This window comes from Ctenopharyngodon idella, chromosome 7, assembly GCF_019924925.1.
Source record: "Ctenopharyngodon idella isolate HZGC_01 chromosome 7, HZGC01, whole genome shotgun sequence".
NCBI classification, from domain to species: domain Eukaryota; kingdom Metazoa; phylum Chordata; class Actinopteri; order Cypriniformes; family Xenocyprididae; genus Ctenopharyngodon; species Ctenopharyngodon idella.
The window spans coordinates 32,622,883-32,645,719 of NC_067226.1; the positions used below are offsets into that span (position 1 = coordinate 32,622,883).

The window sequence follows — 22,837 nt, forward strand, 5'->3', positions numbered from 1 at the left end:
CAGCCACAACATCACATGAACATACAAATGATTTTTGGAATACAGCTGAACATGTTGGACATGCTGAACAATTTTAGATATCTTTTTAACTTCTAGAAAAAAAAAAAAACATATTTTTTTTGTTTATTCTTGGGATTTAAAGGGATAGTTCACTCAAAAATGAAAATTATCCCATGATTTATTCACCCTCAAGCCATCCTAGGTGTATATGACTATCTTCTTTCAGACAAACACAATCAGAGTTATATTAAAAAAAATATCCTGACTCTTCCAAGCTTTATAATGGGAGTGAATGGGGCTCGAGACTTTGAAGCCCAAAAAAGCACATCCATCCATCATAAAATTAATCCATAAAACTCCAGGGGGTTAATAAAGGACTTCTGAAGCAAAGCGATGCGTTTTTGTAAGAAAAATATCCATATTTAAAACTTTATAAACTAAAATAACTAGCTTCTGTCATGCATCAGGATATTTTTTATTATAACTCTGATTGTGTTTGTCTGAAAGAAGAAAGTCATATACACCTAGGATGGCTTGAGGGTGAGTAAATCATGAGATAATTTTCATTTTTGGGTGAACTATCCCTTTAAGAATCGATATTAGTTCATAAAAATGAGAACAGATTAAAATCGAGAAATCAATATTTTTTACCCAGCCCTAAAATGTAGTTTGGTCGCACAAGTCTGCTGCCTCAAAACAGACAAAGTTAGCTTTATCGTTATTCTTCATTAACATACAAAATGTGTATGAAATAAACAGTACTGCCAATAACACTTAGGCAACTTATTTTGGTCAGTAACAACAATTAAAACAACTAATCTCAGGAAAGTCAGGGGTTAAATAAAAATTTAGAGTTTTATAATCATATTTATGCTGAACAATCTGAAGAGTTAAAGGGATAGTTCACCCAAAAATGAAAATTACCCCATGATTTACTCACCCTCAAGCCATCCTAGGTGTATATGACATTCTTCTTTCAGACGCATATAATCAGAGTTATATTAAATAATGTCCAGGGTAATCCATGCTTTATAATGGGAGTGGATGGTGCCCCAAATTCTAAAGACATAAAAAATGCACTCATCCATTATAAAAGAAGTCCACACGGCTCCAGGGGGTTAATAAAGGCCTTCTGAAGTGAAGCGATGCGTTTGTGTAAGAAAAATATCCATATTTAAAACTTTATAAACTGTAATCTCTAACTTCCGCTAGCTGTCGTACGCGCGTTCACGAGAGAGTGGCGTTCCAGCTTGTGACGTAAGACGCAGGCGCAGCGTGAGCTCCGGTGAGAATATGCTAGTCTCGTGAGAACCAAGTTGTGTACAGCAAAGGAAATCCACATGAAGAAGCGAATTATTTGAGCTATACTCTACATTTTATTAGTGTTAAAATGCTGATTTCTTGTAAATATCCGAGTTGCTTCAACAAAGCTAAAGTCTTGAGATTACATGTGCCGATATCAAAGAGAGATGCAGAGCGCTGTGCATGACTGGCTGCCGCTTCAAACCTGGATTGTTTGTTTGTATGTTTTGCTGCACTGATCGGATTACTGCTTTATTTGGATTTCTATATCACCATCGGATAACTGTGCTTTTCGGATTACTCCAATTCTAACTGTTGGTGCTTTGGACTTGATTGTTGACTGCAATTTTTACTGCCTGCAAGTTTTGCCATCGAGCTGCTTCGAGCTCTCTACCCTGTTGCGAATTCCACCACTTTCGGCTCATCAGATGGGTGGGTTACGGTTCTCTCTATCAGTTGCGCAGTTTGTTTACTGCTTGCTATCTGGGTGTGTTGTCTCCCTCTTAGCCTGCTGTTTTTGGTGATGTGACTTACGGGGTTTGGCTAACGTGATTTTCGCAAGTGATTGGCATTTACTCTGACAATAAACATGCCTCGGCCAAGAGTTTTTCAGTTTGTTTTGCTGCTGCAGCCTCCCCCATCTCCCGGAGTTCCTGGTCGGTATACTCCGGTTCAAACAAATATGGCTGGGCAAAAAACAAAGTCTTCTCTTGGCTTATATCGAAATCCTCCGACATTTTTCTTAACAAATCCTAGCTTTGTACTTTTAATTTGTGACCGGTGTTTTGTTTTGCTCTCTTCTCCGCGCTTCCGTGTTCATCACTGGAGCTCACGCTGCGCATGCGTTTTACGTCATAAGCTGGGACCTCACTCTCTCGTGAACGTGCATATGGCAGTTAGCGGAAGCTAAAGATTACAGTTTATAAAGTTTGAAATATGTATATTTTTCTTACACAAACGCATTGCTTTGCTTCAGAAGGCCTTTATTATCCCGCCGAAGCCATGTGGACTTCTTTTATAATGGATGAGTGCATTTTTTATGTCTTTAGAATTTGGGGCACCATCCACTCCTATTATATAGCATGGATTACCCTGGACATTATTTAATATAACTCTGATTATATTTGTCTGAAAGAATAATGTCATATACACCTAGGATGGCTTGAGGGTGAGTAAATCATGGGGTAATTTTCATTTTTGTGTGAACTATCCCTTTAAGTCCAGCTGTTTTTGATGCAATTCCATGTAATGGACAAATTTCATGAAGACGAGCAGATCTGACTTCGGAAAACTCCTTCTCCTATTTAAACTGTTGCATTACAATTTACATAAGCATTGATTTGGAAACAAATTACAAATAAATTCCATCTGCTCGTGTTTCATGAATGAAGTCCAACAGACATTGTAAAAAGCAATCATTTGATTCGATATTTTATTTATTTTGAAAGGTTAGCATTACTTGAAATATTAGTGCACTTAAAAATAAAAAAGTTACATCATAATACAACTGGAAAATGTTTGGGAACTGCTGTTATATTGCATGACAGAATCTTTAAATTTACCTCTCAAGACTTTTATTGACATCAGGTCTGGTTATATAAGCTTATTTTCAGTTATTTACTGGTTTGATTGTTTCATTTCTGAACAAATGTAGAAGATCAAACTGTGTGCTGACAAACACAGACTCACCATATGCAGTGTAGTATGAACAGGAAGAAAGCCGGCAACACCAGGTCATCACTGCCGACTGACCAGCGTCGCCGAAACAGTACCATGCCCGGCATCACTGCCCTGAAACACACACATTAACACACTCCAGTTACAGACCGCCTGACACGCGCATCTCACACAGAAAGACTCCACATTAACCACTTCTTCATTTCTGCATTAAAGACCAGAGTAACACGAGGCCAAAGGAGAAGAAAACAGCACTAACTCTGTTGCAGTCCTCTTTGCCTTACATTCAAAACAGAACGACAGCTTTTCCACACAGATATTCCTGTAAATAAACAGTTCAATAGAAAAAAAAGGAAAATTCTGCTATTTACTCAACCTCACCATCAATATATAAAACACCATTCAAGTTCATTCTTGGGTGAACTATTTCTATAATTGTGCATCAGAGATTGAAACTGCTTCTGTTCTGATAGAAATAAGAGAGAGAGAGAGAGAGAGAGAGAGAGAGAGAGAGAGAGAGAGAGAGAGAGAGAGAGAGAGAGAGGAGAAAATGGACATTATTAAAGAGGAAAGGAAATGCAAAAGAGGAAATGACCCAAGAGAATGTTAACAGAAAAAGAATCCAATATTTGGTAAGTGTAATGCATAACTGTTACACTGGTTTTTTTTTCACTTTGAAAAAGAAAATAACTGCACCTGTTTCTGAATATTGGTTGATCTAAATAGTGTATAAACTACTAGTGTAAAGCAATATTCAGAAGCAGGTGCAACGAATTAAAAAAAAGGGGGGGGGAACACAAGCATGACACTTGTAAATAAAATAATTTTATACATACAATTCAATAACACACATAATTTATATATCATTTTATTGTGATCATTTTTTGGCCATATCATCCAGTTGCAACTAACGATTACTTTGATAAATCGGATAAAGCCAAGCAAATATATAAATATATACATACACACACATTATATATATATATACACATTATATATACACATTATATATATATATATATATACACACACACACACACACACACACACACACAATATACACACACTGCCATTGTAATATGATGATTTACTGCTCAAGAAACATTTCTGATTATTATTATCAATAATTTTCAGGATTCTTTGATGAATAGAAAGAAATGTTCAAAAGAACATTTACCTGAAATAGAAAACCTTTGTAACATTATACACTACTGTTCAAAAGTTTTAAGATTTCTTTTTGTAAAGAAATTAATACACTCAAAAAAAAGCCTTTTTTTCAAGATTTAAGCATTTCAGTTAATAGTAAAATTCCATCAAATTTAATTGAATAATCCTTACACATTTTAATTGAATAATCCTTACATATTTTTAAATAAGGATTATTCCATTCAATTTGATGGAATTTTATTATTCATTGAAATGCGTAAATCTCAAAAAAATGCTTCATTTTTTTAAATGTGCAGTTTTATTCAGCAAGGATGCACTAAACTGATCAAAAGTGACAGTAAAGACATTTATAATGTTACAAAAGATTCTATTTCAAATAAATGCTGTTCTTTTGAACTTTCTATTCATCAAAGAATCCTGAAAAAGCATAACTGTTTTCAACATTGATAATAATCAGAAATGTTTCTTGAGCAGCAAATCATCATATTAGAATGATTTCTGAAGGATCATGTGACACTGAAGACTGGAGTAATGATTTTTGCTGCTTGTTCAAATTAATTAAAATGAACAACAATTCCTACACATTTTTTTACACATTGTGTTAAATCCACTTAAATATATCTAATATTGAAGTTTACTTAATCCGTTTGTGTTGGGATTACATGAATGAATTTTGTTGCATTAACTGAAATTGGGTGGTGCTTATTATTTCCCAGCATGCATTGCATAAGAGAGAAATTGTTGAAATTAGATGTTATGTGTTTTGCAGTAAAATGAAAACGGGATGCTTGATATTGTTTAATAGTGTTCAGTGTTTACTAATACTGGAATTATTAGAATGTTTTAAATTTCACTGGGTTACCACTGTGGAGAAGAGTGGAGCATTTGCTTAGCCTGTGGACTGGCACTTCACATTCAATTGCTACTTTGCACTGAAAGTTAGCATTTATACAGATATGTGATGTACATTGTTGTGTAAGTGTTCAAGAAAATGAAAAAAATAGTATTATAAAAGAAAGTTAGCATTTAACATGCTAGTGTGTGTGATATTGTTAGCAAGCAGGCTGTTGACTACCTAGTACAGTTAAAACACTGCTTCATGAAGCTTCGGAGCGTTATGAATCAGCGCGTCGAATCAGCGGTTCGGAGCGCCAAAGTCACGTGATTTCAGCAGTTTGGCGGTTTGACACGCGATCAGAATCATGATTCGACAGAAAAGATTCATAACGCTCCGAAGCTTCATGAAGCAGTGTTTTAAAATCGGCCATCACTAAATAAGTCGTTATTTTGTTTTTTTTGGCGCACCAAAAATATATTCGTTGCTTTATAATATTAATATTGAACCACTGTACTCACATTAACTGATTTAAATATGTTTTTAGTACATTAATGGATCTTGAGAGAGGAAATGTCATTGCTGTCAATCGGATTTCAACAAAAATATCTCAATTTGTGCGAAGATTAACGAAGGTCTTACGGGTGTAGAACGACACGAGGGTGAGTAATTAATGACATTATTTTCATTTTTGGGTGAACTAACCCTTTAAATCATGTAAATTCAACACTTTTTTTCAGCTTTGCATCACAGAAATAAATTACATTTTAAAATATATTCAAACAGAAAATAGCTATTTATTACAATATTACTGTTTTTTTTTGTATTTTTAATCAAATAATCTTACGGATCCCAAACTTCTGAACAGCACTGTATAAATATTTATCGATTAGTTGTAGCAGCCATACTTAAAGATTTGTTAAAATCTCAACCCTTGTGTTAGCAATACCAGTAATGCTTGCCTCAGCAATCACCATTAACTACAAGACGAAAACAAACAGAGCGAGGGCTACTGATGGTTTCCATGGATACCACTTCCAGTCCCGACACTGCAACGCTCTGACCCAGCAAACTTTCATTGTGAGGCAAAATTGCTCTATTTACAACACAAATCTCACCGATCAACAGGTACTGTGAGATTACACAGATGATGTCCTCGTTTGACTGTGTTGTGGAGACAAAACTAGATGGCTGATGTATGATAATAATACAGGATGTGACGGCCATGTGTTTTGTTGATGTTTTTATGGATCGGAGTAAAGAAACACGCCCTGGCAAAGCACTTCCCCAAAATATTTGTGCTTTTTTTGTGTGTGGTGTGGAGTTGAGGTTAAAGTCAACATGAAATCAACACTGAATGTGTGGTTTCATCATTCAAGTTTGTTAAAATCCCAAACCCTAAGTACGCATAAAAGTAATAGTGATGCTTGAACCACGGATAATTATTATTTTTAAACAGGTTTTGTCATCATTTGTTTAAACAAATATTTCCGCCCCAAACTCACGCCATTGGTCGAGCCAGAAGTTGACATGGCAAACCCCTTAAACAAATACAGCAATAATCCAAAAACTCTCTCTTTTGGAAATTCAACATAAAATGGCGGACTTTTATTTTAACATCAAAAATGGCACTTTACCTTTAAATCAGTGATCTTAAGATACTAGTTAATCATTCTCCTTCCCAACAGCCCTGGCTGATAAAGCGACAGATTGCAAATGGTTTCACTGCAGCTGTACAAGAACACAGTCTATCACACTGTTAGCTGTTCATCAGCTCTCAATCTTCCTATTTCTTTTCACACCTGCGTCTCTCCGTTTCTCTCTTCCATCCATCTATCCATGGAGACACATCCCTAAAACCAAACACAAATATGATGAAGCCAGTCTGGAGGACACCACAGATGGCTAAATCACTTGTTAACTTAAAGTAAATACAAAACGACATTCATTCTCATCATATAAACATCCTGCTGCTCACATCCTCAGGAAGGTAAGAATAAACCCATGAGGCAACAGAGATCTTGTATTGTGCTACGAAAGTTCTGTCGTCTCTTCCCCTTTAAATACAAGAGCTCATTAAAGCAGGATGGATTCTGATTGGCTGTCAATGTTTTTATCGTTCATCAGCTGGAAAAAAACGTTCTGAAAGTGACTCCAAAGATATTGTTCCTATGTGTTGTTACACTCTAAATTTGAGTCAAATAGGGACAAACCCAGCCGTTGGGTTAAAAATGCAAGAATAAGGGTAAGAATTATCTAGCGAAACGATTAGTAATTTTCTAAAAATAAATAAATAAATAAATTGTACATACTTTTTAACCACAAATGCTCATCTTGCACTACTCTGTGATGCGCCACGCATTACGTAATCATGTTGGAAAGGTCACGCGTGACGTAGGCGGAAGTACCGCGGTAGGGCGAAAAACTCCATCTCATTTTCTCCTCCAACTTCAAAATCGTCCAACATCATTGTTTTACCTTTTTTTGTAAAGGGCGTTTGACTTAGTCTTTGCACGTTTGCTTTATAAACACTGGATCGGTACTTCCGTCTACGTCACACGTGACCTTTCCAACGTGATTATGTAATGCGTGGCGCATCACAAAGCAGTGCAAGATGAGCATTTGTGGTTAAAAAGTATATAAATGTTTATTTTTTTTAGAAAATGACTGATCGTTTCACTAGATAAGACCCTTATTCCTCGTCAAGGATCATGTAGAGCTCTTTGAAGCTGCACTGAAACTGACATTTGGACCTTCGAACCCGTTGAACCCCAGTGAGGTCCACTATATGGAGAAAAATCCTGGAATGTTTTCCTCAAAAACCTTCATTTCTTTTCAACTGAAGAAAGAAAGACATAACATCTTGGATGACAAATTAAATTATCAGGAAATTTTAATTCTGAAGTGAACTAATCCTTTATTTTGTGTAAACGGAGACATTATAGATACAGGCAATTAAAAGAAACATCTTAAACCACAAGAACTATGCGGTTGTTTTAGTTCCCATTAATACTGATGTCTGGAAAGTCCTTTGGAAGACTTTATTTTCCAAAGACAAACTTTGACTTTCAACATAAAGTGTAACACATATTACAACTTTAAATCCATTTTGAAGATTTCACCCCAAAATCAATGTAGAAAACATGAAAAAAAGTTTAATATTTTATACATTTCAGAAAAGACAGCGTGTTCACACTTCATTCGAAGCAGACATAAATCCACACACACACACTGCAGGTGGAGCTGGAAGATGTTGAAAGGACCGAGTGGGCGGCAGTGAAAGTGAAACATGATGAGGATGCAGGGAAAAGGAGGACTAGCATGAAAATTAGGAGAAAAAAAGACAGAAGGCAAGAGAGAGCAAGGGTGAGTGAAGGAGGAAGAGAGAGAGAGAAGGAGGGAAGGAAGAATCTGGAGCAAGAGATGAGAGGAGAGGCAGGGGAGAGTGGGTGTGTGTAGCACATGCTCCTCAATCTAAAAAAAGGATGAGAGCGGTAGAAGCTAAACTCGGAGTATGGATGAGCGAGATGAAGAAAAGGAGAAAAGACAGAGAAAGAGAGCTGCAGCTACACACAGATGGTGAAAAAACTACGACATTTCACTGGAGAAATGACAGGGAGGGAAAATCAGTCAAGTAGGGACGAACCCCGATGATATTTAATTAAATGTGATTTATAAGGGGAAAGACTGCATGCAAGGCACTATTAGAATGAATAGGCAGGTGAGGACAAAAACAGACACGTGGTCGAATCTGGTCAATAGTTGATACGCTTTGAATGTAACGGAAAGGGAAGATGGTTATAGAGTGGAAACACATTCAGCGTTTGGCCCTGAAATGCATCAAATTAAGTGTTGACTTCATAATGGAAAAGAGGGATTATGTATTGGCATGCCGAGGAATGAGTAGGGGTGGAACGCAGTGTGTTGAAAAATAAATAGGGCATGACAGGGGAAAAAAGTGTTGAGCGCGTGGCAGAGAGAATGAGAACGACAGGACGGAGCAGGATACAGTCAGCTGCTTTCATGCTGTTCCTTGTATCAACACTGTACTCGCTGCTGTAGGACTGAACATTTGCCTTTGTGCCCTCTGGAGACGTTCACACGGGACGCGTTCTGTTTATTCAGTGTCTGCCGACATAAGCATGCCACATCAGTTTAAAAATACTTAAACGTGGGAAAAACAGTGCATCATCTCAATTTGGGGGTTGCAGCAAATGGGGCGTGATGAACATTTCTAAACATCTGCATTAGAGAAAGTGATTTTTAACAATAACGTATAAATCTTTTAAGACACAAATATATACGGCAATGATATACAGCATGTATTCTTTCTATATAAAGATAGATAGAAGAAAAAATAAATATTATATACTCTGCGTATACATAGGCTGTATATACACACCAAACAAGATGCCAAAATGATACATTAAATTAAAATGTATTTATCTTTATACGTTGATTTAATCAATTAAATTAATAAAACTTTAATATTAAAAATTTAATAAAATAAAAATGAAATAGAAATTATTCTCTATAATTAAACATTCTTAATATATAATAATAATTATTAATAACATTTATTAATAAATATTATTATTTATATATATTTAATTTAAAACTCACATTTATTTGTATAGCACTTATACATATATTTCTATATTCACAAAGGCTGCATTTATTTGATCAAAAATACAGAAAAAAAACAGTAATATTGTGAAATATTATTACAATTTAAAATAATGGTTTTTACTTTTTTAATATATGTTAAAATGTAATTTATTTCTGTGATCAAAGCTGAATTTTCAGCATCATTACTCCAGTCTTCAGTAGGGCTGCACAACGATTAATCACGATTAATCGTTTGCAAAATAAAAGTCTGTGTTTACGTAATATATGTTTGTGTTCTGTGTATAATAATTATGTATATATAAATACACACACATACATGTATATATTTAAGAAAAATGTTATAAATATAAATATTTTATATATAAATATAATATAAAATATATATAAATATATATATTTATTTATACATGTATGTGTGTGTATTTATATATACATAATTATTATACACAGAACACACACATATATTACGTAAACACAGACTTTTATTTTGCAAACGATTAATCGCAATTAATCGTTGTGCAGCTCTAGTCTTCAGTGTCACATGATCCTTCAGAAATAATTCTAATATGCTGATTTATTATCAATGTTGGAAACAGTTGTGCTGCTTAATATTTTTTGGAACCTGTGATACTCTTTTAAGGATTCATTGATGAATAAAAAGATAAAAAGACTATATATTATTAGAAAAAACAATATATATTGTTAGAAAAGATTTCTATTTTGAATAAATGCTGTAGTTATTCAAAATAGAAATCTTTTCTAACAATATATATTGTTTTTTTAATGGTTATCAATGGTTATTAGTATAGTATAGTAGGCCTATATCACACATTGTACAGTCGTTTCTGTTTGGATTGCGTCACTCAGTGCTTCATGGGATGATTACCTCATTTAAGTGCACATACCATACTCAGGTGTTGTACCTTTGTCTTTTTTTCTGATTTTCAAACAACGATCAAGCTTGAATACTTGTGCTTCAAGTGAAAGGTTGTAATGTTATGGTCTTATCTCAGAGCTAGCTGGCTGGGTTACAAATTCCTATGGAGAAAATAAACAGGAAATATAACACTAGGAACAAAGCCACAAAAAGTGGGCGGCCACTGCTGCGCTCCAGTGAGTGTGTAAACTGACCACAGTGTGTAACCTTGTTACAAAAGAACGAGATACCTTGTCTGCCACGCCTCCTCAAAAAATACCTGCCTCATGACCATGCAAACATGCTGTCATCATGCTGTGGTTAAAAGGTGCGTTCACGCCATGTCATAATTACCGCAATTATGTGATTTCAACTTTTAAAAAACGTTCACGTCCTTGTCATTTAGGCGTTGATAGTGGTGCCAGAAATGCTCCGAATATAACATCACGTGTTGTCATCTCGAGACTATGGTAATTACGACATATGGTAATTATGACATGTCGTGAATGCAGCATAACTTCAATTATGATTAGAAAATCTCATGACTAGCTTGTTTAGCCAGCTGACACACATTTCAAACAACCATCCTGTTGTGAGATGATGTTTGAGATGACTTCAATGTCATGCAGTCCTGATAAAGCCTTAGTTAGGTATTGGTGGGGTTGGGGGGGGTGTTTCAGACCATATTTAACATAAATGGGTCATACAACATTATTTTCAGCATTATATTTGGTATACAGTACAGTCATCTGTAATTTTTTTCCTGTTTTTTTTTTTTTTTTTTTTCATTGGTTTTCTCGAAGTGGTAACAGTGCACTTGCATGATGAGAAGAAACCTAAAATGCTGTAAATGTGGTTTGATGTGACCAAACAGCAAAGTACAGTCTGATTTAGAAGATCGTTTGCTGATCCTTTATCTGTTGCAGGTTTGAGTGGCACAACCACATTCCTTTTAGCGACGTTCAAAAGAGACTCGCTTATGGTAAAGAGACCAACCGTTTTGCATAATGAAAATGTGCACCTTGAATGCATTGTCGCATTCAGCAATCAGTAAATGATCATTAAACTTTTGCCATGAAATCACTCTGCTTGTATGATAAGTTTTAAGAAATTCTTAATTTTATATTTAAGAAAATAGTCTGGATAAAATATTTTTCCAATTGCCGTTTCTTTTTCCATAGTTTTCCAGACAAGGAAGGGATGGGTGATATGGCAAACAATATCATATCACATTTTTTTCAGGAAAATCACAATTTTATCACGATTTTTTTCATGTTGTTTATACTATTTTGCCAGTGACTGAGCTGTTTAGCCAAACTAATTGCCCTATTTTAAAAATTTACAAATAAAATATAATATATAAATGAAGTAAACAGTGCTTTATTTTTTTACAGTAGGTGTATTTAACAGTAGTATTCAAGTAAGAAATTTAACAAAAAGGGGACCTAATTATGCCCCTTTTCACAAGACGTAATATAAGTCTCTGGTGTCCCCAGAGTGTGTCTGTGAAGTTTCAGCTCAAAATACCCCACAGATCATTTATTATAGCTTGTTAAATTTGCCCCTATTTGGGCGTGAGCAAAAACACGCCATTTAAATGCAATTGAGCTGCTGCTCCCGGCCCCCTTTCCAGAAGAGGGCGGAGCTTTAACAGCTTGCGCTTCGGTTGCTCAACAACAACAAAGCTGGAGAATCTCACGCAGCCAAAATGAGGATTGTCAGTAACGGTGTTCAGCCTTACATTGTTCAAACCGGAGTCGACACTGATGGAGAGACTCAGGAAGAAGTTACAACTTTTAGAATGAAACTGGACGTTTCTGAATGGTTAGTGGATAAATTTATGTAGATGCTGTGGAGTTGATTCAACTCATCGACTAGCATGTGCCGTCATGTTAATCTTTTGTGCAAATCCAGCGGTGAATTGACCCTAGTTTGTGAAGCAGTCTGGCGTAAAATAACGGCATGGTAACAACACTCTACTACAACAACTCTTCCTCTTCTCTAAAGCAGCCCAACATGGTCTCACCCCCTTTGTTGTGTGTTCTCAGGGGCGGGGTTTATGTAAATTTTAGGATTTGTGATGTCACTAACCCGGAAAGAAGCTCGTTGTAGTCTCTACCAGCCGTTTGTTGTAGTCCTTAAACAGAGAATTCTTTAAAAGAAAATATCTCCCTTTGCATTGAACTTTGAGCGTCGTAACTTTGTCTTTTGTTGTTTGATCAACATTAATGACAAGCGGCAGCAGGTTTATTAGGCTGCTGTCACTTTAAGACCTCATGCACGGATCTAATATAAAGACACGCATTTGCTTAAGACATAATCAACTGTGTTTATGTAAACCTTGTGTGTATTTGACAGTAAGCAATAAGATGCAAAAGATAACTTAGTTTAGTACTCACACGCTGTTTGACAGGATTTTAGTGTGTGCTCGCCTCAGGTGTACGCGCTCAGAAAAGTGCATGTCAGAACAACACGAATAAAATGTTTAACCGCCAAGGCTTTAAAACGCATGCAAATGAATAACTGCAATGTCATGCGAGTGTAACCCTACCTCTGCATTAACGTGATGTGAATGTAATGTATGTCATGTTGTACAGTATTTCTTCAAAAGCAGATCTTAATCGTCCACGATCAAAAATAGTGATATCGCACACCCCTACATGGAAATTACTCAAATCAAATCCCATACTTTTCCAAACTGTGTAGGAACTCGAACAGTACTTGAGCCACACTTGAAAACATCTGAATGTCATTGCATTAGATAGCAAAATAATAGCTTGTAGAAGTACATGCAGCCTCATTCAGTGGCCTTATTAATATGAATGATATGCTAATGCTTGTATTATGAGATAGTACATCCATAACACCTCATCCCAATGAGTCATAAATGAAAGCAGACTGAAGTGAAGAGAAAATATTTTACTATTTTTTTTCTGGTAGCAGTTCAGGGAGATGATAGCAATTATAACAATTTTATGACAGCAAATGAAATGCACACAAAATTGCTTAAATAAAATTAACTGTGACAGTAGAACTGTACACAATATTTATTCTAAACGGTCACATTTATACTAATTATTTGAAGTATCAATAGCTTGAGTCCATTTTTTTGGTAACATAATGCTGCATAAAGTGTTAAAAAATAGAAATGCAGGAGGCACAAATTAACCTTCAATACAATGTCATAAAAATGTGAGATAAAAAAAACAGCAAGATGTCTGACACGCAAAAACTTGCAAACAATTAAAAAGTAGTGCAGACAGACTGCAAAAACGCATGGTCTACTCATTGCACAAGAATATTTTTTGCAACTATTATTAGAAGCTCTATCGATCGTGAACGCACTTTCACACATGCATGACGACGACAGCACCAAAGAAAACGTCAATCAATAGACTGATTCATAAGTGAATCACTTTATAACTCAAGACATTGACTGAAAAGCCTGACCAGAGACAGAAGAGCAGCACTGACGGGAATCCGAAATAATCCGAGGCCATTATAATCAATGTGAGGTGATGATTAACTCCCAGAGTGAATTAGTTTAACATAAAACACAGATTTGCCTGAACAGGAACCATGTGCTGAAACAGACTGATTATTCAACCTGAGAACAGATAACAATGACCCACATTAAAGGACTCATATCTCATATTTAATAAACCTAGTTGTTTTTATTCAGATCTTTATCAGACAACTTTTGCATGGCTCTGCAAATTTTAGGACATTTTTTTCATAGTGCCATAAAGGAAGATCAGTGAATAAAGTTATCTGAGCTTTATGACGAGCGCCTTGAAGATCTATGCACTGCTTAATAATGTATTACAGAAGCTAATTCAATTTTAAACAATACAGCCGCTATATTTCTCTAGGCCACATAAAATTTCTTGATGTTCTTTCTTTTTTTTTTTCCTCTGACAGATTGCAGGATGTTGAGGGGACAATGTCCCTGTTGTTCTTGCAGAGAGCTGGGTTTTGGAGAATATTCGCCTGCATCTCTATGGCAGAGACTGGATATCATATACACACAACATTGTCTGTGCTATCAATGTTTTATCAGAAAACAAATCATAATTGTCAAAAATACATTACTGCAAACGTGTAAAATGTTGTAAACAGTTAAACTTAAGATCATACACTGACATGGGATCTCATTCATGAAACATAAGCCAAATAAATTTATGCATGAATTGTTCATAACCATTCTCATGTAAATGGTTGCAATCAGTCTATTGTTTTACAAAATATTTATGCAGAAATTCATTCTACTTGAGTTTCATTAATGAGGCCCAATGGCAAAAATTAACACAAAACCTGTGATCTTGCACAAAAAATATATTTTTTAATATAATTTATTTATGAACTTTTTCAAAGCAATAACAGAAAGCTTCATACAATTAAAAATTAAAGTTATAACATTTTACCCCATAATAATAAACCTTTCCAGCAAAATAATTAACATACATAAAAATATTACCACAACAATTAACAATAGTGATGATAATAATAACAATAAATAAAAAATACAAAATGGTAAATAAAAAAAAACTTTAAATAATGTACTCATTTACAAATGAACAATATCGTTGCAGGAAAAAATTAATTAAAATAATAATACAAATTATTTATTACATTTTTATTTTATTACATATCAAAATGTAGGTTTTATTTTTAGTAAAATTTTAATAAAAATTTGAGTTGAATCAATTATTTGAATAGTTTAATAAATTTAAAGATAAATAATAATTGTTAATTTATACATTTTTATTATTTAGCTGCTCTCTCTAATTTACTATCAATCAATTATAAACACACACATACATATACATGTAATTATGTACACACACATATATATATATATATATATATATATAACCCAACCCCTACTCCTAAACCTACTCATCACAGAAACATGTGCAAACCACTAGATTTAAAAAAAAATCTAGATTTAATTTTGACCAAATTATAAGCCTTTTTAACTGCTGAGGACCAGTAAAATGTCCTCACAAGTCTGTTGTCATAATATTTCACTATATGAGTGAGGACATTTGGCCCTCAACAAGTATAGTTAAACAAGTACACTTCAACACTCCAGAATCTACAGATATCGGCAAAACACTGTATTGCCTTAATCACTATTTCTGCAAATCACTGTACAGCAGAGACGGCCCAAGGCATTAGAGAATTAAGCGCCTGCTTAGGGCCCCCATGGCCACCACAAGACCATACAGCTGCATCTCAATAAATTAGAATGTCGTGGAAAAGTTCATTTATTTCAGTAATTCAACTCAAATTGTGGAACTCGTGTATTAAATAAATTCAATGCACACAGACTGAAGTACTTTAAGTCTTTGGTTCTTTTAATTGTGATGATTTTGGCTCACATTTAACAAAAACCCACCAATTCACTATCTCAATAAATTGGAATACTTCATAAGATCAATGAAAAAAGGATATTTTAAACAGAAATGTCAGGCTTCTGAAAAGTATGTTCATTTCTATGCACTCAATACGTGGCATGGAGGCGATCAGCCTGTGGCACTGCTCAGGTGTAATGGAAGCCCAGGTTGCTTTGCCTTCAGGTCATCTGCATTGTTGGGTCTGATGTCTCTCATCTTCCTCTTGACAATATCCCATAGATTCTCTATGGAGTTCAGGTCAGGCGAGTTTGCTGGCCAATCAAGCACAGTAACACCATGGTCATTGAACCAGCTTTTGGTACCTTTGGCAGTGTGGGCAGGTGCCAAGTCCTGCTGGAAAATGAAATCAGCATCTCCATAAAGCTTGACAGCAGAAGGAAGCATGAAGTGCTCTAAAATTTCCTGTTAGATGGCTGCGTTGACTGTGGACTTCAGAAAACACAGTGGACCAACACCAGCAGATGACATGGCAGCCCAAATCATCACTGACTGTGGAAACTTCACACTGGACTTCAAGCAACATGGTTTCTGTGCCTCTCCACTCTTCCTCCAGAATCTGGGACCTTGATTTACAAATGAAATGCAAAATTTACTTTCATCTGAAAATAGGACTTTGGACCACTGAGCAACAGTCCAGTTCTTTTTCTCCTTAGCCCAGGTAAGACGCTTCTGACGTTGTCTTTGGTTCAGAAGTGTCTTGGTACATGGAATGTGACAGTTGTAGCCCATTTCCTGAAGACGTCTGTGTGTGGTGGCTCTTGATGCACTGACTCCAGCTTCAGTCCACTCCTTTTGAAGCTCTCCTAAGTTCTTAAATCGGCTTCGCCTGACAATCTTCTCAAGCCTGCGGTCATTCCTTTCACTTGTACACCTTTTCCTACCACACTTTTTCCTTCCAGTCAACTTTCCATGAATATGCTTTGGCACAGCACTCTGCGAACAGCCAGCTCTTTCAGCAGTGACCCTCTGTGGCTTACCCTCATTGTAGAGGGTCTTGATGATCGTCTTCTGGACAACTGTCAAGTCAGCAGACTTCCCCATGACTGCTGTTGGGATTACTGACCTAAACCCAGTATTTATACCCTGAGAATGGTAATTTAATAGAACTTGAAATTAAATATTCTAATAATTTGAGATACTGATTTTTTTGATTATTTACAAATAGAGCTATTCAAGTAATCTGTTAAATTTATTTCATATTGCAACATATATCCGCAGAAAAACAAAATATCGCAATGTCAGTTTTTTCCAATATCGTGCAGCCCTATCATGTTAACGCAGCAGTAGAGTTACACTCACGGGACACTGCACTTATTCACAATCACAAAAGTTCATTATTGGCATGTGCTTTAAAGCCTTGCCGTTAAACAGTTCATTCGCGTGCTGTTCTGACATGCGCTTTTTCTGAGCGCGTACACCCGAAGCACGCACACACTAAAAGCCTGTCAAACAGCGCCCCATTACGTCTGATTGCGCTAATACTGTCAAATACACACTAGGTTTACATAAACACAGCTGGTTATGTCTAAAGTGAATGTAATCATTTGAGAGAAAATAGTATGCTTGTCTTCAATATCATGCTGCTTCTCCTTAAAGGGATAGTTCACCCAAAAATGAAAAATTCTATCATTATTCACTCTTTCTCATGTTGTTCCATACCTGTATTAATTTCTTTCTTCTGCTGAACATTTTGAAGAATGTGGATAACTAAACAGTTGCTGGTCCCCATTGACTTCATAGAAAAAATATACTATGGAAGTCAATGGTGACCAGCAACTGTTTAGTTACCCACATTCTTCAAAATAACTTTTATGTTCAACAGAAAAAAGAAACTCATTCAGGTTGAAAGTGAGTAAATGACAGAAGTTTCATTTTTGGGCGAACTATTCCTTTAATGTTAGTAAATTTATTATTGTTATCTTGTTACAGGTCTATCTGATATGTCATTATTTAAGTATTTAATTTAATATTGTGCATTTCGTACATTTACATTTATTTTTTTATATAAGAAGATTTATCTTAAGTTATTTTAACTGAAGGGCCCCCATATAAAATTCTGCTTAAGGCCCCATAAAGGCTTGGGCCGGCCCTGCTGTACAGGATGCACCAGAGGAAGTGCACTGAAATCTTGCAATCATTTCTCAAGTCTGTCTATTGCATCACTGTGAACAAAGACTGGAAAGACTCAGTCAGGGCAAAATAACAAGTACTCTACATGTACTGTATTATCCCACAATGGACATCCTTTGATTTGGATGATCATTTATGCTGTGAGAGGCTTGACTAGACAGTCTCAAGTCCAATTTTGTAGATTACATTAGAGGTAAGCCTGCTTTAAAAGGCCAAGTGAAGCCTCCAGGAGATTCCAAACACCACCTCAACAACCACACAAGACGTTCAGCAACTGACTGGAGAACAGTGCTGTTTTGCTTGTTAGTCTAGGAGGATTGTGAAAAATAGGGTTTTCACAATAATAGTTAAACTGATAGTCATCATGATTATTTGCTCCAAAAATGAAATTGGCGATTATTAATCACAATTGTTCTTGTGAGAAATTTGTTTTCGCTTTTCATTAGAAATACTGCACTTTCACATAAGCACAATCAAGAGAATGTCAGTTAATACGCAGTTTGTTTTACCACATCTAGTTTCCTGATTTATTATATTTATAATATACATTCACACACTTGCTACTCTCAAAAGCTAAAACGGTTAAGTTAATTCATTTCATTAGTTAATTTCATTACATACATTAATTTCAATAGTTCCAAATTCTGTTAATGATTTTCTATTAAAACAACAACAAAATTTTTTTATCATAGCACAGTGCATTTATTCAGGAACCACAAACGCAAACATCATATTCCAGATTTATGTTTGGATTTATTACAGTTCATCACAGTTCTAATTATTGTTAATATGTAATTCATTTTTCCAGGAGCTCTTTGCTTCTACCTCCAATTACATTGCTAACAGTGATTGTATGTTAATCGCCTAAATTATTACATTATTAGCTAACTGCAGTCTCCAAATTGTAATGTTGATATGCTTTCTCTGTAAAGCTGCTTTGAAACGATATGTATCGTGAAAAGCGCTATACAAATAAATGTGAATTGAATTGAATCACTGAGAAGATTTTTTTGCAGATTTAGTTGCACACTCAAAAGAAAAAAAATTAAGCCTTTTTTTTTAAGATCTACACATTTCAATTATTAGTAAAATTCCATCAAATTGACTTGAATATTCCTTATATACAATTAATATTATGAATTAAGAATTTTAAATGAGTAAAAAAAAAAAGGAGCTTAATAAAACATTTCGTATAATTTCATCATAGAGATTGCAACATACATGTTTGTCAGAGTTTTCATGTCATCAGTGGGGTTTTTTGTTGTTGTTGTTTTTTTGTGCTTTTTTTAAGTGTAGTCTCTTGGTTGAGAATATTAATGGGCAAAAAAATATATCCATTTAAGAGAAAAGCTCTGATTGGGAGATTTTAACTCTTAACATCTGGCAGCCCCAAGTATGAAAGCTTGTGAGGTTTGTTACCAATGCAAGATAATGCAAATGCCAAAAGAACAAAAAAAATTAATCAGGATAAATAACCAGCTAAATCATAGTCGATTAATTAATTGAGGCAAGCAGAGATCGTAATTACGATTAAAATACGACTAATCATGCAGCCCAAGCGGAGAGTATGTGATTCAAAACAAACATGTTTGAACAATCTCAGTCTAGCAGACTTGCAGGTAAAATGAAGACTTGGGTTTTGGTACATGAAACAATTTACACAACCCCTTATCTTGCATAATGTGATTTATGTCTAAATGAAAAAAAAACAATATGGTCAGACTTGATTGTATCCATTAGGGCTGGGACAATGCATCGCGATTCGTGGATCGTTTCTGATATCTTCCAAATGCATCGCAAATCGAATCTGAGCTTAGTTTTTAACAGCAGATGGTGCTCTAGCCTATTTTTTAACCGCATGCTCAAATGCTCATGAAGAAGAGCACTCGTGCGTTCGGCTGAGTCTGAGAATGTATTTGCACCTCAGAATGCTTTTATGTTGCAAGATTAATGTAAACAGCCCACTGCAAACACCCCTGTAATTCGCTTCAATCTTTTCGAACTTTATGAATGATTATTTTATAGATGGTTCAAGTGGTGTGTGTAAGGATTTGAAAGCAAGCAGAGTAGGGCAATTTCTAAAGTACGCAGTACCACCTGCTGTTAAAAACTAAGCTCAGAATCGATTCAAAAGAGTATTTCAATACATACGGAAAATATCAGAATCGATCCAGAATCATTTCTCGATTCACAACGCATTGATGTATTGTCCCAGCCCTAGTATCCATTGGGTATTAATTGTAAAGTGTGTTTCATATCAGCCCGGCAGATTAATCATCTGATATTTGTCCACATCTGCAGCAGTCGATAACATAAGTCCATTAATGCAAGTAATCATTCTGCATAGTTCCAACAGTTGTTATCAATGGAGAGTTCAAATATTTGTAACTTATTTCTCACTTATATTGCACACTAGATAATGACATCAGCCACTAAGGATCCCATATCAGTCGATAATCCTTTCAAATACAGCTCAAGGGTTAAATCAGCTAAACGAAACATCAACAAAAGAATCCTAAAACATGCTATATGTCCATATACAAAAAGCTGCTCTTTGTAATTAACAGCAATTTCCTCTTGCATTTGCTGACCCATTCAAACCACTGATGGGCTTCATCCAGCCTTGAAGATACAACCACAAAATCTCCATTAAGAGTTAAAAGCCTCTGGTTCTGAACTTCACTGTCCTTTGCTTTCACACTATGTGTGTGTGTTGTAGACAAAAAGATCTGCATTACTGCAGTCATATATTAAAAGAAGCTCAGATATCCTTAACGAATTTCATAACGATAGGAAGACGTACACCGGAAATGAAGTAACATACTCCACACACCACAGTACACTTGGGTATGTACCAGGAATGATGGGTGTGCTCTCATGCCTGCAGCAATGCAAAACTCTGCCTTATTCATACAGGTTGTAAAAAGTATGACCTTAAAAATGGCAAAAACAATGTACAATGGTTACCAAAGGTCCTGCCAAAATACCATAGATACAAACATCAATATATATTAAGAATACATCAGCTATGGTACAGCGTTCAAATAACATTGGGAATACTATGGTACATTTTGTGCAGCACTGAAAATTATGTTCTATTATGGTGAAAACTATGTTAAAACTTTCATTGGTGAAACTTAAATAGTGGATGAAACCATATTCACGCGCTATTTAAGGCTTAAATGTACTTCCAATAATACCGCGGTAGTACCGCGGTACATGTATAAAAAACTATAATACCATTGAGTCTGATATGACTCAAAAACAAGTACAGTGGCAGTACTATGCCATCCAAAGGTAGAACTTAGCACTTACTGCCATTATTACCATATTCACATGCTCAGAATAGCCTACTTCAAAGAATACCATAGTACTACCATGCTATACGTGCAAAACATGGTACTTTTTAGTTCGTGGCAGTGGGAAACTATGGTTATCGTGGTCAAATGTTTTATTGTACAAAAGTCTCAGACAGATGGCAATACAAAAATCGCAATAAATGCACCATATCCACAAAAAAAACCTTTGTGTTTTGTCCTTAGCCCACTAACTGTAGTAACTATGGTTTTCTGGCGGAAACTGCGGTTACCATGGTAAATTTTCATATGGGTCGCCCGTACAGAGACTCACCTGTAGTATGAGCGCGTCTTCCCGAGACCTTCTTCTGCATGGACTCTCTTAAATCTCCCATCCTCCGCAAATACACGCACACAGAACCGCAGAACCGACCCAGATCACGGTTCTGAACCAGCCACAGGTCTCAGAACAGCAACAGTCCGGTTAATGCGGCGTCCCGTTTGCACTCACATGCACATGAAGGAATGAAGATGTGTTTAATTCGGACTGCTACAGAAAAGGATTTTTTATTTGATAATATCGATCGCCTCAGTTTCATTGACACTCCGCCGGAACGTCACTGATATTTTTCACGCCTTTCCAAGCGCGCGTCGCGCCAGAAGCTGCTCCATATTCCGCAAAACTATCCACGTACACGCGAATCTAGCATTTATTCCCCAGGCTTGGTCGTGACATTCCCCCTCCGCGTAGTAAAATCGTGCGGTAATTCCAGATCCCGCACTGTCCGCAGCAGCAGCAGCAGGTCCCAGTCAGATTGATTGCTGTATATCTTCCCTACGATCTTTTTTCCATATAAGCAACGTCGTTGCGATTCTCAATTCCAGTAGCGCAGTTTGAAGCCGCATCCCGTTTCCCACTTGCGCTCCTGGCGTATCTCACGTCATCCATTGGTTGTCGTAAGAGGCGCTGCGCTACTGACGTACGACACCGCAATTTTCCGCTGCTTAGGAACCACTGGCACACTGTGCTGGGACGGGCTTAGTGAATACAGAGGAGACTCCGAAATAGTATGCTGGGCGTGGAACCACGTCATTTCCTGAATTTCTTAAGCCTTTGTAATCAGCAGGGTGGGCCAATGGATGAGAACAAATCAATTAATCAATAAATGCATTTATAAAACATTGCATTGCATATGATAGATAGATAGATAGAATATGTATATAGGCCTACTTTAAAGATAGATAGATAATCTATACACAATGTAATGTTAGATATTATAGGCTATACACAATATATACTTTATATATAGGCTACTGTTAAGGATAGATATATACAATCTATACTGTTTGTATATACTGTGATGATGATGATGATAGATATATGTACAATATATACTATTAAGCATAGATATATACAATATATAATGTTTATATATACTGTCATAGATAGATAGATCTATAGGCT

General features: G+C 35.7%; 1 protein-coding gene across 5 annotated transcripts in view; it reads right to left on the reverse strand.

Annotated features, from left to right (window-relative positions):
- dagla (diacylglycerol lipase, alpha) overlaps positions 1–22,407 on the reverse strand; it is a 50,997-nt gene extending 28,590 nt beyond the window's left edge. The window contains exons 1-2 of one of the 5 annotated variants that reach the window (XM_051898366.1): positions 21,707–22,407; positions 2,992–3,093 (exon numbers count right to left, since the gene is read on the reverse strand). In XM_051898366.1, coding sequence (XP_051754326.1) covers positions 2,992–3,086 — 95 coding nt within the window. In that variant the 5' untranslated portion in view covers positions 3,087–3,093; positions 21,707–22,407. Of the gene's footprint in view, positions 1–2,991; positions 3,094–3,238; positions 3,263–3,360; positions 3,491–21,706 lie in introns of those variants that run through there. The other 4 variants (XM_051898369.1, XM_051898367.1, XM_051898368.1 and 1 more) reach the window with 4 other exon arrangements.
- Between the last annotated feature and the right edge of the window lie 430 nt (positions 22,408–22,837).